The sequence below is a fragment of the Dipodomys merriami genome, unplaced genomic scaffold (assembly GCF_024711535.1).
Source record: "Dipodomys merriami isolate MVZ:Mamm:240054 unplaced genomic scaffold, mDipMer1.0.p SCAF_275, whole genome shotgun sequence".
Classification (NCBI taxonomy): domain Eukaryota; kingdom Metazoa; phylum Chordata; class Mammalia; order Rodentia; family Heteromyidae; genus Dipodomys; species Dipodomys merriami.
In genome coordinates this window covers 861,879-875,838 of record NW_027204215.1, presented here as the reverse complement: position 1 = coordinate 875,838, position 13,960 = coordinate 861,879, and the positions used below count along the sequence as shown (strand labels likewise).

The window sequence follows — 13,960 nt, the reverse complement described above, 5'->3', positions numbered from 1 at the left end:
TTGAAAGGGCCCTGGGCCTGCTGGCGGGTGACGGCACTGAAGTCCCCGAGAGCGGGCACCTCCAGTGAGGGCAGTGCCCCCGAGGAGGGGCGGAGCTTTACAGACCCGTCGTGGGCCCCAGCCCTTTGGGTTCAGGCCTTGGCAGGCCTGGCTGGGTCAGATCGTAGCGGGGGGGGGGGTGTGGAGGGAAGGTGCACGGTGGGGAGGTGGGGTGGCTCAGGCCGTGGCTGGGAGGCCGTGGCTGGCTCAGGCCGTGGCTGGCTCAGGCCGTGGCTGGGAGGCTGTGGCTGGCTCAGGCTGTGGCTGGGAGGCCGTGGCTGGCTCAGGCCGTGGCTGGCTCAGGCCGTGGCTGGCTCAGGCTGTGGCTGGCTCAGGCCGTGGCTGGCTCAGGCCATGGCTGGCTCAGGCCGTGGCTGGCTCAGGCCGTGGCTGGCTCAGGCTGTGGCTGGCTCAGGCCGTGGAGGGCCCCTGGGCTCTGCGGAACAGATGGGCATGGAGGGTGTGGTGCCAGGCAAGTGCACACAGGGAGGTCTTCTTTAAGGAGAAAAGCACGTTGGGTGCTGGGCTCTGCTTGCTGCAGGGGTGAGCCGGGGCTTGTGGAGGGCAGGGGCAGACACCCCACCCTGTGCCAGCCCTGGGCCTCCCAAGCAGAGGCATCTGGCTGAGCGTTTTCCCCGGTATCAGCTGTGGAGGCCGGGGAAGGGGTAGTGTGGAATGGGATAGGATGAGATGGCCAGCCAGGGACTGGATGCCAGGGCGGGCCACACGCGCCACCCTCCTGCCCCCATCTGCCACCCCAGATCCCACCCCTGTCCCCTCTGAGCAGTGAGCCTGCCCCCCGTCCCCCCCAGATCCCACCCCTGTCCCCTCTGAGCAGTGAGCCTGCCCCCCCGTCCTCCCCAGATCCCACCCCTGTCCCCTCTGAGCAGTGAGCCTGCCCCCCCCGTCTCCCCCAGATCCCACCCCTGTCCCCTCTGAGCAGTGAGCCTGCCCCCCCGTCCCCCTCAGATCCCACCCCTGTCCCCTCTGAGCAGTGAGCCTGCCCCCCCCGTCTCCCCCAGGGTTTGACCTGATGGGGGCCTTTGGCCTGGTGGCAACGGAATATGCCTCCACCCCGGGCGTGGCCATGGAGCCCTCGGCCTGGGGCTGGGCCCCAACCTTCACGCTCTTCAAGGATGCACAGCTGACGCGGCGGGCCAGGTATGCGGGCAGAGGGACCGGGGCGGCGGTGGGGGCTGTGGGAGGCCAGGCGTGCAGGGGGGCGTGGGAAGACTGGCCGCGTCTCCTGTGGCCCGTCACGACCTCCACCCCGGACTGACCCGCCCCCCACGCCACTTCACAAACCAGAGACAGACCTCAGCCCATGCACTTCACGGGTCAGTCTCCGGCGGTGGACGGGGCCACTCCCTGGCATGCGCCACTCACACGAATCTGCCCCATGTGGCCTAGGCACTGGTCACACCTGCAGGATTTTTTTTTTCCAATTCTGGGGCTTGAACTCAGGGCCTAGGCACTGTCCTTGAGCTTCTCTGTATTCAAGGCTAGCACTCTACCACTTGAGCCATAGCACCACTTCCAGCCTTTTCTGTGTATGTGGTACGGAGGAATCGAACCCAGGGCTTCATGCGTGCCAGGCTAGCACTCTACCACTGAGCCACCTTCCCAGCCCACACTTGCAGGATTCTGTGTGTGGGACACCATGCTGGTCTCCTTTGGCAGGGCAGGGCAAAGGCTCTGTCTTTCTGTGCAGTATCACAACCTTCCTGTTCTGTGCTTCACGCACGCCTGGTTACTCCTGGGAATGGAGGCAGGGAGATCTGGGCTCTGAGGGTGGATGGACAGCGCTGGGGGACAGGGCCTGGAGCAGGGGCAGCGCTGCCCGGCCCGGCCGCCCCTGGCGACCGGTGATGGAGCCCTGTCCTCAGGGACGTCCACCCCGCCCTCCCGCCCGAGCATACCATTGTCTTCCTTGTGCGCGTGCTCCCCGAGACACCCCGAGAAGCCTTCGCTCTGTGGCAGATGACCACGGAGGACTTCCGGCCCCTCCGTGGGGTGCTGCTGGACGGTGACTGTCCCCCTGCCCTTGGGAGGGGGAGGGGCCCTACGTTGCCTCTCTCGACTCCACGGCTGGTGGTCTGGGGAGATGGCCTTGCCCGGCTTGCCCGGCTTGGGCGTGGTGCCCGTCCTCAGGGAGACAGGCGGGGTCTGGGGTCCCCACGAAGGGCTGCCCCACCCCAGACCCTGCCCTCTGCCTTCTCTGCCGTTCTCACCCGCTCCCCCTCCCCCCACAGCTGGCAGGAAGTCGCTGACCTACTTCAACCACGCTGCTGGGACCCCCACGCAGGCCACCTTCGACCTGCCAGAGGCAAAGAAGATTTTCTTTGGAAGCTTCCACAAGGTTCTGAAACCACCGGCTTGCCCTATAGGCAGCTGCCTGCCCCAGAGCTCTAGAATGTTCTCTGCCTCAGGGGCTGGTCAGTCCGGGGACTCCGACCCTCCCACCTCTGTCTTCAAAGTTAACGATGGCAGTACCAGACTGTCCTCGGGGCAGCCCTTGCCAGGCAGGTGCTGGACCGCTTAGCCACCCCCCCGTCCATCTGCATTGGTTGTGAGGAGGGCCTCACGCCATGCCTTTGCTGGTGCAGCCTTGGATCCTGCCGCCTGGCTGCCCGGTGTGCTGGTGTGGCAGGTGTGTGCCACCGTGCTGGGCGTTGGCCGATAAGGAGTCTCCCAGAGGCTAATGTCTGAGCTAGCCTTGGACCGGCTTCATTTGGGTCAAGGGGCTCTGCAGCCCACGTCCTTGTCTACGGAGGCACCTTGGGCTTCTGGGGCCTCACAGGTCTGGGTGGGGTCAGGAGACTGCCCAAGTCCCAATGGGGAGCACCTCCTTCGCGTGGCCCGGCCCTGGTCTGGGCAGGACCTCCCGTGGCGTCTCTGTGCAGGTGCACGTGGCCGTGGGCCCCTCCAAGGTCAGACTGTACGTGGACTGCCGCAAGGTGGCGGAGAGGCCCATCAGGGGGGCAGGCAGCCCCCCTGCCACCGGCCTCGTCACGCTGGGGAGGCTGGCCAAGGCCAGGGGGCCCGAGGACAGCTCGGCCACGGTGAGTCCCGGGGCCGGAGGTGGGCAGGGGGTGTGCAGGGGGAGGGCAGGGGGAGGGCAGGGGGTGGTCAAGGGCCCGAGGACAGCTCGGCCATGGTGAGTCCCAGGGCAGGGGGTGGGCAGGGGGTGTGCAGGGGGAGGGCAGGGGGTGGGCAGGGGGTGGTCAAGGGGCCGAGGACAGCTCGGCCACGGTGAGTCCCAGGGCCGGGGGTGGGCAGGGGTGGGCCGGGGGTGGGCAGGGGGTGGGCAGGGGGTGGTCAAGGGGCCGAGGACAGCTCGGCCACGGTGAGTCCCAGGGCCGGGGGTGGGCAGGGGTGGGCTGGGGGTGGGCAGGGGGTGGGCAGGGGGTGGTCAAGGGGCCGAGGACAGCTCGGCCACGGTGAGTCCCGGGGCCGGGGGTCATTTCTGGGCTATGTGTGGTGCCTGCGTCCAGCTGACCCCCCCCCCCCCAGTTCCAGCTCCAGATGCTGCAGCTCCTGTGTGGGGACACCTGGGCCGCCCAGGACAGCTGCTGCGAGCTCCCAGGCTCGGTAGGTGGCGGCAAAGCCCTGGCGCTCGAGGCCCTCGGGGATTGTACGGGCTGGTGTCTGTGTGACCTCTGACCCTGAGGTCAGACAGAGCCAGGCAGAGTCCACAGCAGGAGCGCCTTCCTTCCAGAGGGGCGGAGAGGTGTGCCCGGCCTTCCCTTCTACCTGCGCCCACTCCCCAGAGACCCCTGGACCCCCAGGGCCCCAAGGTCCCCCGGTAAGTCCAGCAGCATCTTCCTGAGTGGTCAGGGTCTCCTCTGTCACTGAGGAATAGAGTCCCCTCCCCGCCCCTAACTGGCAGGAGCCCGGGCCTCCAGCGCCCTCCCCAGACCTGCTGCACCGAGGGCCGGCTTCACCAATGGCTTCCGAGGTATCCAACCAACCCTGAGACCAGCCTGGCCGGGCCTGTCCTGCCCTGTGTGGGCCTCTGCCCACTACAGGCAGGCGCTGCCCTCTCTCTGACACGAATCCGACCCTCCTCATGCATCCCTGCTGGGGCGGGGCCACAGGCTCCGCTGGCCTCAGCGCTGTGCAGGGGCCGTGGCCAGGCTGGGAGGGGACGGAGGGGAGGCAAAGCACACAGGGGGCTCTGTCCTGGATACCGCGGGGCTGGAGGCTCTGTCCACCTGCAGGCTCTCACCTGGCAGGCATCCTCGTTGATGAAGCCCGGTCCCTCCCACAGGCCCGGCCGGGTGTCTGGAGCCAGCTCCCCTCCCCGCTCCCCCCCGACCCCCGAACTCTCCCCTGAGCTGAGCCGAATGCCATGGCTGACTCCCCCCCAGCTCCCCCCTGAGCTGAGCCGAATGCCAGGGCCAGCTCCCCCCCAGCTCCCCCCTGAGCTGAGCCGAACATCAGGGCCAGCTGCCCCCTGAGCTTAGAGGCTCGCAGACGCACACAGGGCCCAGGATCTGAACCTCATCTACCCAAATCCAGGCATGCCTAGGACTGAAGGGATGGGTGGCCGGGACGTCTGGCCCTTGGCATCCCCCTCTGCGCCCCTTAGCCACGGGTGCAGGGCTGAGTGGGGTGCGGTGCTCGTCTGTCTTGCTTTGTAGGGCCTCCCCGGGAAGACGGGCATCCCAGGAGAGCCAGGGGTTCCAGGGCCCAAGGTAAGTCTTGTAGGTGAGAGCACTGTGTGGGGCACAGGAGGTCAGCCCTGCTCCCTTCCCCAGGGCAAGAGGACCGGCCTCACCAGACAGCACCCCATGCCGGGTGCTTAGTGCACAGTCCTCTTCCCCACCTGTGCCTGAGAAAACAGGCTTGAGGGAGGCCTGCCAGGGGAGTCCACCCTGCCTGGCTCTGGGGCGGCCTCTCGAGTCCCTCCACAGGCCGCTCCAGGACCTGTGTCTGCGGACACTAAGTCCCAAAGTAGCTCTGTCCACAGGGAGCGCCAAGCACAGGGCCATCTGCAGGGTCTAGGGGTGACGGGGGTGGGAGCAGAGGTTACACAGAGGGCTGTGAATATGCAGAGGTACAGGCCTGCTCTGTGCAGGTGTGTGCTCTGTGCAGGTGTGTGTTCTGTGGAGGTGTGTGCTCTGTGCAGGTGTGTGCTCTGTGCAGGTGTGTGTTCTGTGCAGGTGTGTGCTCTGTGGAGGTGTGTGCTCTGTGCAGGTGTGTGCTCTGTGCAGGTGTGTGTTCTGTGCAGGTGTGTGTGCTGTGCAGGTGTGTGCTCTGTGGAGGTGTGCGTGCTGTGCAGGTGTGTGTGCTGTGCAGGTGTGTGTTCTGTGCAGGTGTGTGTTCTGTGGAGGTGTGTGTTCTGTGCAGGTGTGTGTTCTGTGGAGGTGTGTGTTCTGTGGAGGTGTGTGTTCTGTGGAGGTGTGTGTTCTGTGCAGGTGTGTGCGCTGTGCAGGTGTGTGTTCTGTGGAGGTGTGTGCTCTGTGCAGGTGTGTGCTCTGTGCAGGTGTGTGTTCTGTGGAGGTGTGTGTTCTGTGCAGGTGTGTGTGCTGTGCAGGTGTGTGCTCTGTGGAGGTGTGTGTTCTGTGCAGGTGTGTGTTCTGTGCAGGTGTGTGTTCTGTGCAGGTGTGTGTTCTGTGGAGGTGTGTGTTCTGTGCAGGTGTGTGTTCTGTGCAGGTGTGTGTTCTGTGCAGGTGTGTGTTCTGTGGAGGTGTGTGTTCTGTGGAGGTGTGTGTTCTGTGCAGGTGTGTGCTCTGTGCAGGTGTGTGTTCTGTGCAGGTGTGTGTTCTGTGCAGGTGTGTGCTCTGTGCAGGTGTGTGCTCTGTGGAGGTGTGTGTTCTGTGCAGGTGTGTGTTCTGTGGAGGTGTGTGCTCTGTGCAGGTGTGTGCTCTGTGCAGGTGTGTGTTCTGTGGAGGTGTGTGTTCTGTGGAGGTGTGTGTTCTGTAGAGGTGTGTGTTCTGTACAGGTGTGTGTTCTGTGCAGGTGTGTGTTCTGTGCAGGTGTGTGTTCTGTGGAGGTGTGTGCTCTGTGGAGGTGTGTGTTCTGTGCAGGTGTGTGTGCTGTGGAGGTGTGTGTTCTGTGCAGGTGTGTGCTCTGTGCAGGTGTGTGCTCTGTGGAGGTGTGTGTTCTGTGCAGGTGTGTGTTCTGTGCAGGTGTGTGTTCTGTGCAGGTGTGTGTTCTGTGCAGGTGTGTGTTCTGTGCAGGTGTGTGCTCTGTGCAGGTGTGTGCTCTGTGGAGGTGTGTGTGCTGTGGAGGTGTGTGCTGTGCAGGTGTGTGTTCTGTGCAGGTGTGTGTTCTGTGGAGGTGTGTGTTCTGTGCAGGTGTGTGCTCTGTGCAGGTGTGTGCTCTGTAGAGGTGTGTGCGCTGTAGAGGTGTGTGCTCTGTGGAGGTGTGTGCTCTGTGGAGGTGTGTGCTCTGTGCAGGTGTGTGCTCTGTGGAGGTGTGTGTTCTGTGGAGGTGTGTGTTCTGTGCAGGTGTGTGTTCTGTGGAGGTGTGTGCTCTGTGCAGGTGTGTGCTCTGTGGAGGTGTGTGCTCTGTGCAGGTGTGTGCTCTGTGCAGGTGTGTGCTCTGTGCAGGTGTGTGTTCTGTGCAGGTGTGTGCTCTGTGCAGGTGTGTGCTCTGTGGAGGTGTGTGCTCTGTGGAGGTGTGTGCTCTGTGGAGGTGTGTGTTCTGTGCAGGTGTGTGCTCTGTGGAGGTGTGTGTTCTGTGCAGGTGTGTGTTCTGTGCAGGTGTGTGCTCTGTGCAGGTGTGTGCTGTGGAGGTGTGTATTCTGTGCAGGTGTGTGTTCTGTGGAGGTGTGTGCTCTGTGCAGGTGTGTGCTCTGTGCAGGTGTGTGCTCTGTGCAGGTGTGTGTTCTGTGGAGGTGTGTGCTCTGTGGAGGTGTGTGTTCTGTGGAGGTGTGTGTTCTGTGCAGGTGTGTGTTCTGTGGAGGTGTGTGTTCTGTGGAGGTGTGTGCTCTGTGGAGGTGTGTGTTCTGTGCAGGTGTGTGTGCTGTGGAGGTGTGTGTTCTGTGGAGGTGTGTGTTCTGTGCAGGTGTGTGTTCTGTGGAGGTGTGTGCTCTGTGGAGGTGTGTGTTCTGTGGAGGTGTGTGTTCTGTGCAGGTGTGTGTTCTGTGGAGGTGTGTGTTCTGTGCAGGTGTGTGTTCTGTGGAGGTGTGTGCTCTGTGCAGGTGTGCGTGCTGTGCAGGTGTGTGCTCTGTGCAGGTGTGTGTTCTGTGCAGGTGTGTGTTCTGTGCAGGTGTGTGTTCTGTGCAGGTGTGTGCTCTGTGCAGGTGTGTGCTCTGTGCAGGTGTGTGCTCTGTGGAGGTGTGTGTTCTGTGCAGGTGTGTGTTCTGTGGAGGTGTGTGTTCTGTGCAGGTGTGTGTTCTGTGCAGGTGTGTGCTCTGTGCAGGTGTGTGTTCTGTGGAGGTGTGTGTTCTGTGCAGGTGTGTGTTCTGTGGAGGTGTGTGCTCTGTGGAGGTGTGTGTTCTGTGCAGGTGTGTGCTCTGTGGAGGTGTGCGTGCTGTGCAGGTGTGTGTGCTGTGCAGGTGTGTGTTCTGTGCAGGTGTGTGTTCTGTGGAGGTGTGTGTTCTGTGCTGGTGTGTGTTCTGTGGAGGTGTGTGTTCTGTGGAGGTGTGTGTTCTGTGGAGGTGTGTGTTCTGTGCAGGTGTGTGCGCTGTGCAGGTGTGTGTTCTGTGGAGGTGTGTGCTCTGTGCAGGTGTGTGCTCTGTGCAGGTGTGTGTTCTGTGGAGGTGTGTGTTCTGTGCAGGTGTGTGTGCTGTGCAGGTGTGTGCTCTGTGGAGGTGTGTGTTCTGTGCAGGTGTGTGTTCTGTGCAGGTGTGTGTTCTGTGCAGGTGTGTGTTCTGTGGAGGTGTGTGTTCTGTGCAGGTGTGTGTTCTGTGCAGGTGTGTGTTCTGTGCAGGTGTGTGTTCTGTGCAGGTGTGTGTTCTGTGGAGGTGTGTGTTCTGTGGAGGTGTGTGCTCTGTGCAGGTGTGTGCTCTGTGCAGGTGTGTGCTCTGTGGAGGTGTGTGTTCTGTGGAGGTGTGTGTTCTGTGCAGGTGTGTGTTCTGTGCAGGTGTGTGCTCTGTGGAGGTGTGTGCTCTGTGGAGGTGTGTGTGCTGTGCAGGTGTGTGTTCTGTGGAGGTGTGTGTTCTGTGGAGATGTGTGTTCTGTGCAGGTGTGTGCTCTGTGCAGGTGTGTGTTCTGTGCAGGTGTGTGTTCTGTGGAGGTGTGTGCTCTGTGGAGGTGTGTGTGCTGTGCAGGTGTGTGTTCTGTGGAGGTGTGTGTGCTGTGCAGGTGTGTGTTCTGTGGAGGTGTGTGTTCTGTGCAGGTGTGTGCTCTGTGCAGGTGTGTGCTCTGTGGAGGTGTGTGTGCTGTGCAGGTGTGTGTTCTGTGGAGGTGTGTGTGCTGTGCAGGTGTGTGCTCTGTGGAGGTGTGTGTTCTTTGCAGGTGTGTGCTCTGTGCAGGTGTGTGTTCTGTGCAGGTGTGTGCTCTGTGCAGGTGTGTGTTCTGTGGTGGTGCCCTCTCTCTGTAGGCGTAGGCCGTGTCTGTGGAGACATGAGGAATCGGTGTCCTCTCGTGAGTTTCCCTTGCCAGCATGGACACACCCTTCTTCCTTGTTGTAGAAACGATTAGGCCGTGACACTGCATGCGCAGGGTACAGATGCAGGTGAGGTTGTGGCCAGGCACAGTGGCTCCTGCCTATAATCCTAGGTACTTAACAGACAGAGATCCAAAGAATTGTAGTGTGAGGCCAACCTAGGAAGAAAAGATTTTGAGTCCATCTCAATTGATGGGTCTGCATGGTGATGGATTTGTCATCTCAGCCACTCAAGGAGCATGCATGGGAACGCTGTGCTTCAGGCCCGCCTGGGCTCAGGGGAGGGCCCCGTCCTAATGAACAAAACGGGCTGTCAGGGTGGCTCACGTGGTAGAGCACCTGAGCTCATTCCCCAGTGGGCCACAGGAGCAAGGAGGGGGTCTGCCACCCCAGCCAGTCCACGGGGAAGGAGGAGGGCTGCCACCCCAGCCAGTCCACGGGGAAGGAGGGGGTCTGCCCCCCCAGCCAGTCCACGGGGAAGGAGGGGGGCTGCCCCCCCAGCCAGTCCACGGGGAAGGAGGAGGGCTGCCACCCCAGCCAGTCCACGGGGAAGGAGGAGGGCTGCCGAGCTGTCCTGGGCCCCACCCCCATCCACGTTGTTGCTGTCCTCTGTGGCTTTGGGGCTTCATGACCAACTTCAAAAGCTATTCCTTAGGCTGACAGTAGTACATGTCTATCCAGAAACCTCTAGAAGGAATTTCCTAGGGCTTGGTTTGAGGGGGTGGGCGCCGGCTCCAGCTTCTGCAGACCCCGCCTGCGGCAGCTCCCTTCAGAGCAGCAGCCCGCCACAGCTCGGGGCTCTCCATCCCATGGGACTGCCTTCCCCGTGCCCCAGGTTCCTCTCACCTATCCTCCACGCGCAGCTTCACACACACGCACACGCACGCACGCACACACAGAGTCATCACCACAGCCCTCCACCCGCAGCTTCACACACACACGCACACACACACGCACACACACACACACACATAGTCATCACCACAGCCCTCCACCCGCAGCTTCACACACACGCACACGCACACGCACACACACACACACACATAGTCATCACCACAGCCCTCCACCCGCAGCTTCACACACACACACGCACACACACACACAGAGTCATCACCACAGCCCTCCACCCGCAGCTTCACACACACACACACACACGCACACACACACGCACACACACACACAGAGTCATCACCACAGCCCTCCACCCGCAGCTTCACACACACACACACACACACACACACACACACACACACAGTCATCACCACAGCCCTCCACCCGCAGCTTCACACACACACACACACACACACACACAGAGTCATCACCACAGCCCTCCACCCGCAGCTTCACACACACACACACACACACACACGCACGCACGCACACACACACACGCACACACATGCACACAGAGTCATCACCACAGCCCTCCACCCGCAGCTTCCCCGCGCACAAGTTCCTCACCCCAGGCGGGCGCTGCGTGGAGGAAGCCCGGTCTGCTGGACACGGTGCTGTTCTGGTCATCCTCCCCAGCCTCGCGGTGCAGCCCCGCGTGCACATGCGTGGCCGTGCCGTGGCTTCGGGCCCTGCAGGCCTCTGAGATGACAAAGTGTGTGGAGGACGTGGGTTGTGTGTGACACGGGGGGCGTCGCGGCTGGGACGCAGGGGACATGCCTTCTCAGTCCTCCTCTCCTCGGCCTGTTTCCAGGGAGAGCCAGGGCCACCCGGGCAGATAGGGCCAGAGGGCCCTGGAGGTCAGCAGGGGTCACCGGGGACCCGGGGCCGCGCCATCCAGGGGCCCATGGTAGGTGCTCCCCTCCCCCCCTTCTCCTCCCTTCCCTTTCCCCCGCTGCCCAATCTACCTTTCCCTCCAGGGTCCGCCAGGGGTCAAAGGAGAAAAGGGGGACCACGGACTCGTGGGCGCGCAGGTACCTTGCGCAGGGCTGTGGCGGGGCACAGGTCGGACTCCTCTGGTATGACCTTGGCCACTGCCCAGTGCTTCTGTTCCCTCCAGGGCCACCCTGGCCAGCCAGGCACCCCTGGGAGAGCCGGCCTCCAAGGGCCGAAGGTACGGGCTCTGCGCCCAAAGGCACTGAGTGGACGGGGAGAGCTGACCTGGGGGCAGTGAGGGACAGAGGCTTGGCGTCAGGCTATGAGGAGGCTGTGGACGGAGGCTGTGGAGTCAGGAGGAGGGGAGGCTGTGGATGGAGGCTGTGGGAGTCTGGAGGAGGGGAGGCTGTGGATGGAGGCTGTGGGAGTCTGGAGGAGGGGAGGCTGTGGATGGAGGCTGTGGGAGTCAGGAGGAGGGGAGGCAGTGGATGGAGGCTGTGGGAATGGGGGGAGGGGAGGCTGTGGATGGAGGCTGTGGGAATGGGGGGAGGGGAGGCCGTGGATAGAGGCTGTGGGAGTCGGGAGGAGGGGAGGCTGTGGATGGAGGCTGTGGGAGTCGGGAGGAGGGGAGGCAGTGGACGGAGGCTGTGGGAATGGGGGGAGGGGAGGCCGTGGATGGAGGCTGTGGGAATGGGGGGAGGGGAGGCCGTGGATGGAGGCTGTGGGAATGGGGGGAGGGGAGGCCGTGGATGGAGGCTGTGGGAGTCGGGAGGAGGGGAGGCAGTGGACGGAGGCTGTGGGAATGGGGGGAGGGGAGGCCGTGGACGGAGGCTGTGGGAATGGGGGGAGGGGAGGCCGTGGCCTGTGCACCTGGGACAAGCACTGTGCTGTCCAGGGGCTTGGGGATGGGCAGGGCTTAGAGGGAACAAGTGGGTGCCAACTCCATCTTCTGGGGTGGTCGCCTGCGTCCATCACAGGGTGAAGCTCTGTGTGGGACTCTGGTGAGTTTGCCCTTCCTCTGTCTGTCAGGGAATGAGAGGACTGGAGGGGCCGGCCGGCCTGCCTGGATCCCCCGGCCCCAGGGTAGGACCCCCCCCCCCCCCGCGGCAGGTGGGAATCTGGGAAGAAGGGACCGGTGGCCGCCGCTCCGTGGTGGCCTGAGGCGTGCCGCCTCCACCGCGCCTTCTGCAGGGCTCCATCTGCCCGGAGCTCGGCGCCCGTGCCGGGCGCTCATTCCTGGAGCCCCACACAGCCCCCTCGCACCTGTACCCCGACTCCACAGGGCAGAGCGCGGGGGTCCTGGCTGGCCAGGAGGGGGCAGGTGGGCCGGGTTAGCCCAGAGGCTTGGGAAGCTGCCCCCTGGGCTTCCCGGGGTCTTTGCTTTGGGCTCAGTACCATGGGACCCCAGGGTAGGGTCTCTGGGCAGCTGAGGCTCACCTGGGACCCCACAGGGCTCCATGGGGGAGGGCGCAGCTGAGGGGGTGCTGGGCCCTGCTGGTCAGCCAAGCACAGACTGACTCTTCAGTGCAGAAATGCTGCAGGCCGCTGGGGAATGGGGGTCAGCCATGGCCCAGAGAGGGGCGGGGTCAGCCCTGGCCCCGGAGAGGGGCGGGGTCAGCCCTGGGCCCGGAGAGGGGCGGGGTCAGCCCTGGGCCCAGAGAGGGGCAGGGGCTGGGGCAGGCTCAGGTGCCTGGCTTTGCTGACCAGGGCAGGGGCGCTGGATGTTCAGGTCCAGACTGGAGGGTCGCCTCCCTTAAGGCTCACATGGAGCCCCAACTTCTCCATCCCTGCAGGGGCTCCAGGGCCTGGCAGGGAGCAGGGGCTCCAATGGGGAGCAAGGGCCCCCAGGGGCCGTGGGACCCACGGTAAGTGGCCTCCTGCCCAGCCAGAGGGCTGTGCAGGCTCAGGGCTCCCTTCCCGAGGCCCGGCCTGCGCTGTGCCCCTCCAGGCTGGGGGGCAGAGGGGGGGCAAAAGCCACATCCTGGGCTCTGCACCCTGGCAGGCATCTTGGCTGTGGCACGGTCGGGGGCTCTAGCAGCTCAGTGGGGGAAGGGACTGAAGAGAGCAGAGGTGGCGGTGTCTGACTCAGGCCTGGCTCTGGTGGGCTGGGGGAGAGGGGAGGGAGCGAGTAGACACTCCCCAGGCGGAGACCCCGAGCTTCCAATGTTCACCTGCCGCAAAGCCCCCCGTGGGGGCGCTGCTCTGCCGCAAGCCGGCCCCAGGCCGCTCCCCATGGGGCCACCGTGGGGCCCCCAGCGGCCTCTGCTCCTGGGGCCTTGGCTCCGCCTGGCCTGGGCCGGGATCCCAGGCTGCATGGGGGTCCCAGCCTGCGGCACCTGCGCTGCTGACCGTTTTCTGCATTGCCTCCTGCCACAGGGGCTGCCGGGGCCCAAAGGGGAGCGCGGAGAGAAGGTGGGTGTGGCTGAGAAGCGGGGTGCTGGGCTCCGCTGGGGCGCCCCGGTCACCGGCCACGGGTCTCAGAGCCATGGCTTCCTTTCAGGGCGAGCCACAGTCACTCACCGCCATCTTCCACCTGGTGAGCCAGGCCTGCGAGTCGGCCATTCAGAGTGAGTGAGGCAGGCTGTCTGTCTGCGTCCTGGGCGTGAGTCTGGGCTGGCTGACGCCCACCGACGCCCACCAAACCCACCCTCTCCCAGTGCACGTGCGGAGACTCAACTCCTTCCTCCACGAGAACGCCAGGCCCCCGATGCCCATCCTGGTGGGGACCGCGGAGCCCGGCGGGCCTGGACCAACGTCCCCGGACAGGAGCCGCGAGGATCAAGGTGCCAGGCGCCCGCCAGGGTGGAGAGTGGGGGCCCCTGCTTCCTGTCGGGAGTCAGCTGAAGCCCCCCGAGGTTGTCTCAGGGGACTGGGCAGCCTGGGCGCCCGGAGCCCATGCCCCGGCCCGGCGCCGGTGATGGGAGCGCACGGGGCTCAGAGCCCAATGAGCTGCTGCCCTAAGCTTTCAGCTCTCTGAGGACTGGACCTGCCGTCCACCCCAGCACCACGGCCCCCAGTGCCCCAGCCAGACCAGAGGGGCAGGGGAAGCAGCACCCCCCCCGCTCTCCCCCATCCTCCCAGGTGAGCCGGCAGCCATCCGTCAGACGGGCAGCCCCGGGCTGGGGGGGAGCCAGCCCCCAGCCCCCCTCGGATGAACCGGTGAGTTCTGGTCACTGCGTCTTCCAGGAACATGTCCCAGAAGGAGGAGCAGCTGGGCGGGACATGCCCGGAGGGGACAGAAAACTACGGGATTGTACAGGGTAGGGGAGTGGAGAGCAAGGCCAGCATCATCAAGGTGCTGCCGGGCCTCTGAGCCGGGCTCTGGAGGGATCCGGGCCTCTGAGCCGGGCTCTGGGGGAAGCTAGGCCTCTGCCAGGTCTTGAGCTGGTGTCCAGGTCTTCCAAGTGTCACCTTCTCTCCTTCCAGGTGTTCGCGGTACTACCCTGGCTAGCCCTGTGCCTCCTCCTATGCTTCATCCTGGGCTTGGACAGGCACGGAGCGTGGAGACCTGGGAAGGAGCAGACGGGAAGAGGGA

General features: G+C 64.1%; 1 protein-coding gene across 1 annotated transcript in view; it reads left to right on the top strand.

Annotated features, from left to right (window-relative positions):
• The window catches only part of LOC138837793 (collagen alpha-1(XX) chain-like), a 34,410-nt gene extending 20,450 nt beyond the window's left edge, over positions 1-13,960 (top strand). The window contains exons 22-38 of the mRNA XM_070036805.1: positions 1,062-1,200; positions 1,926-2,065; positions 2,292-2,398; positions 2,943-3,101; positions 3,553-3,630; positions 3,758-3,844; positions 4,683-4,736; positions 10,304-10,399; positions 10,470-10,523; positions 10,610-10,663; positions 11,455-11,508; positions 12,219-12,290; positions 12,802-12,837; positions 12,926-12,992; positions 13,083-13,208; positions 13,507-13,584; positions 13,852-13,960. Coding sequence (XP_069892906.1) covers positions 1,062-1,200; positions 1,926-2,065; positions 2,292-2,398; positions 2,943-3,101; positions 3,553-3,630; positions 3,758-3,844; positions 4,683-4,736; positions 10,304-10,399; positions 10,470-10,523; positions 10,610-10,663; positions 11,455-11,508; positions 12,219-12,290; positions 12,802-12,837; positions 12,926-12,992; positions 13,083-13,208; positions 13,507-13,580 — 1,397 coding nt within the window. The 3' untranslated portion in view covers positions 13,581-13,584; positions 13,852-13,960. The remainder of the gene's footprint in view (positions 1-1,061; positions 1,201-1,925; positions 2,066-2,291; positions 2,399-2,942; positions 3,102-3,552; positions 3,631-3,757; positions 3,845-4,682; positions 4,737-10,303; positions 10,400-10,469; positions 10,524-10,609; positions 10,664-11,454; positions 11,509-12,218; positions 12,291-12,801; positions 12,838-12,925; positions 12,993-13,082; positions 13,209-13,506; positions 13,585-13,851) is intronic.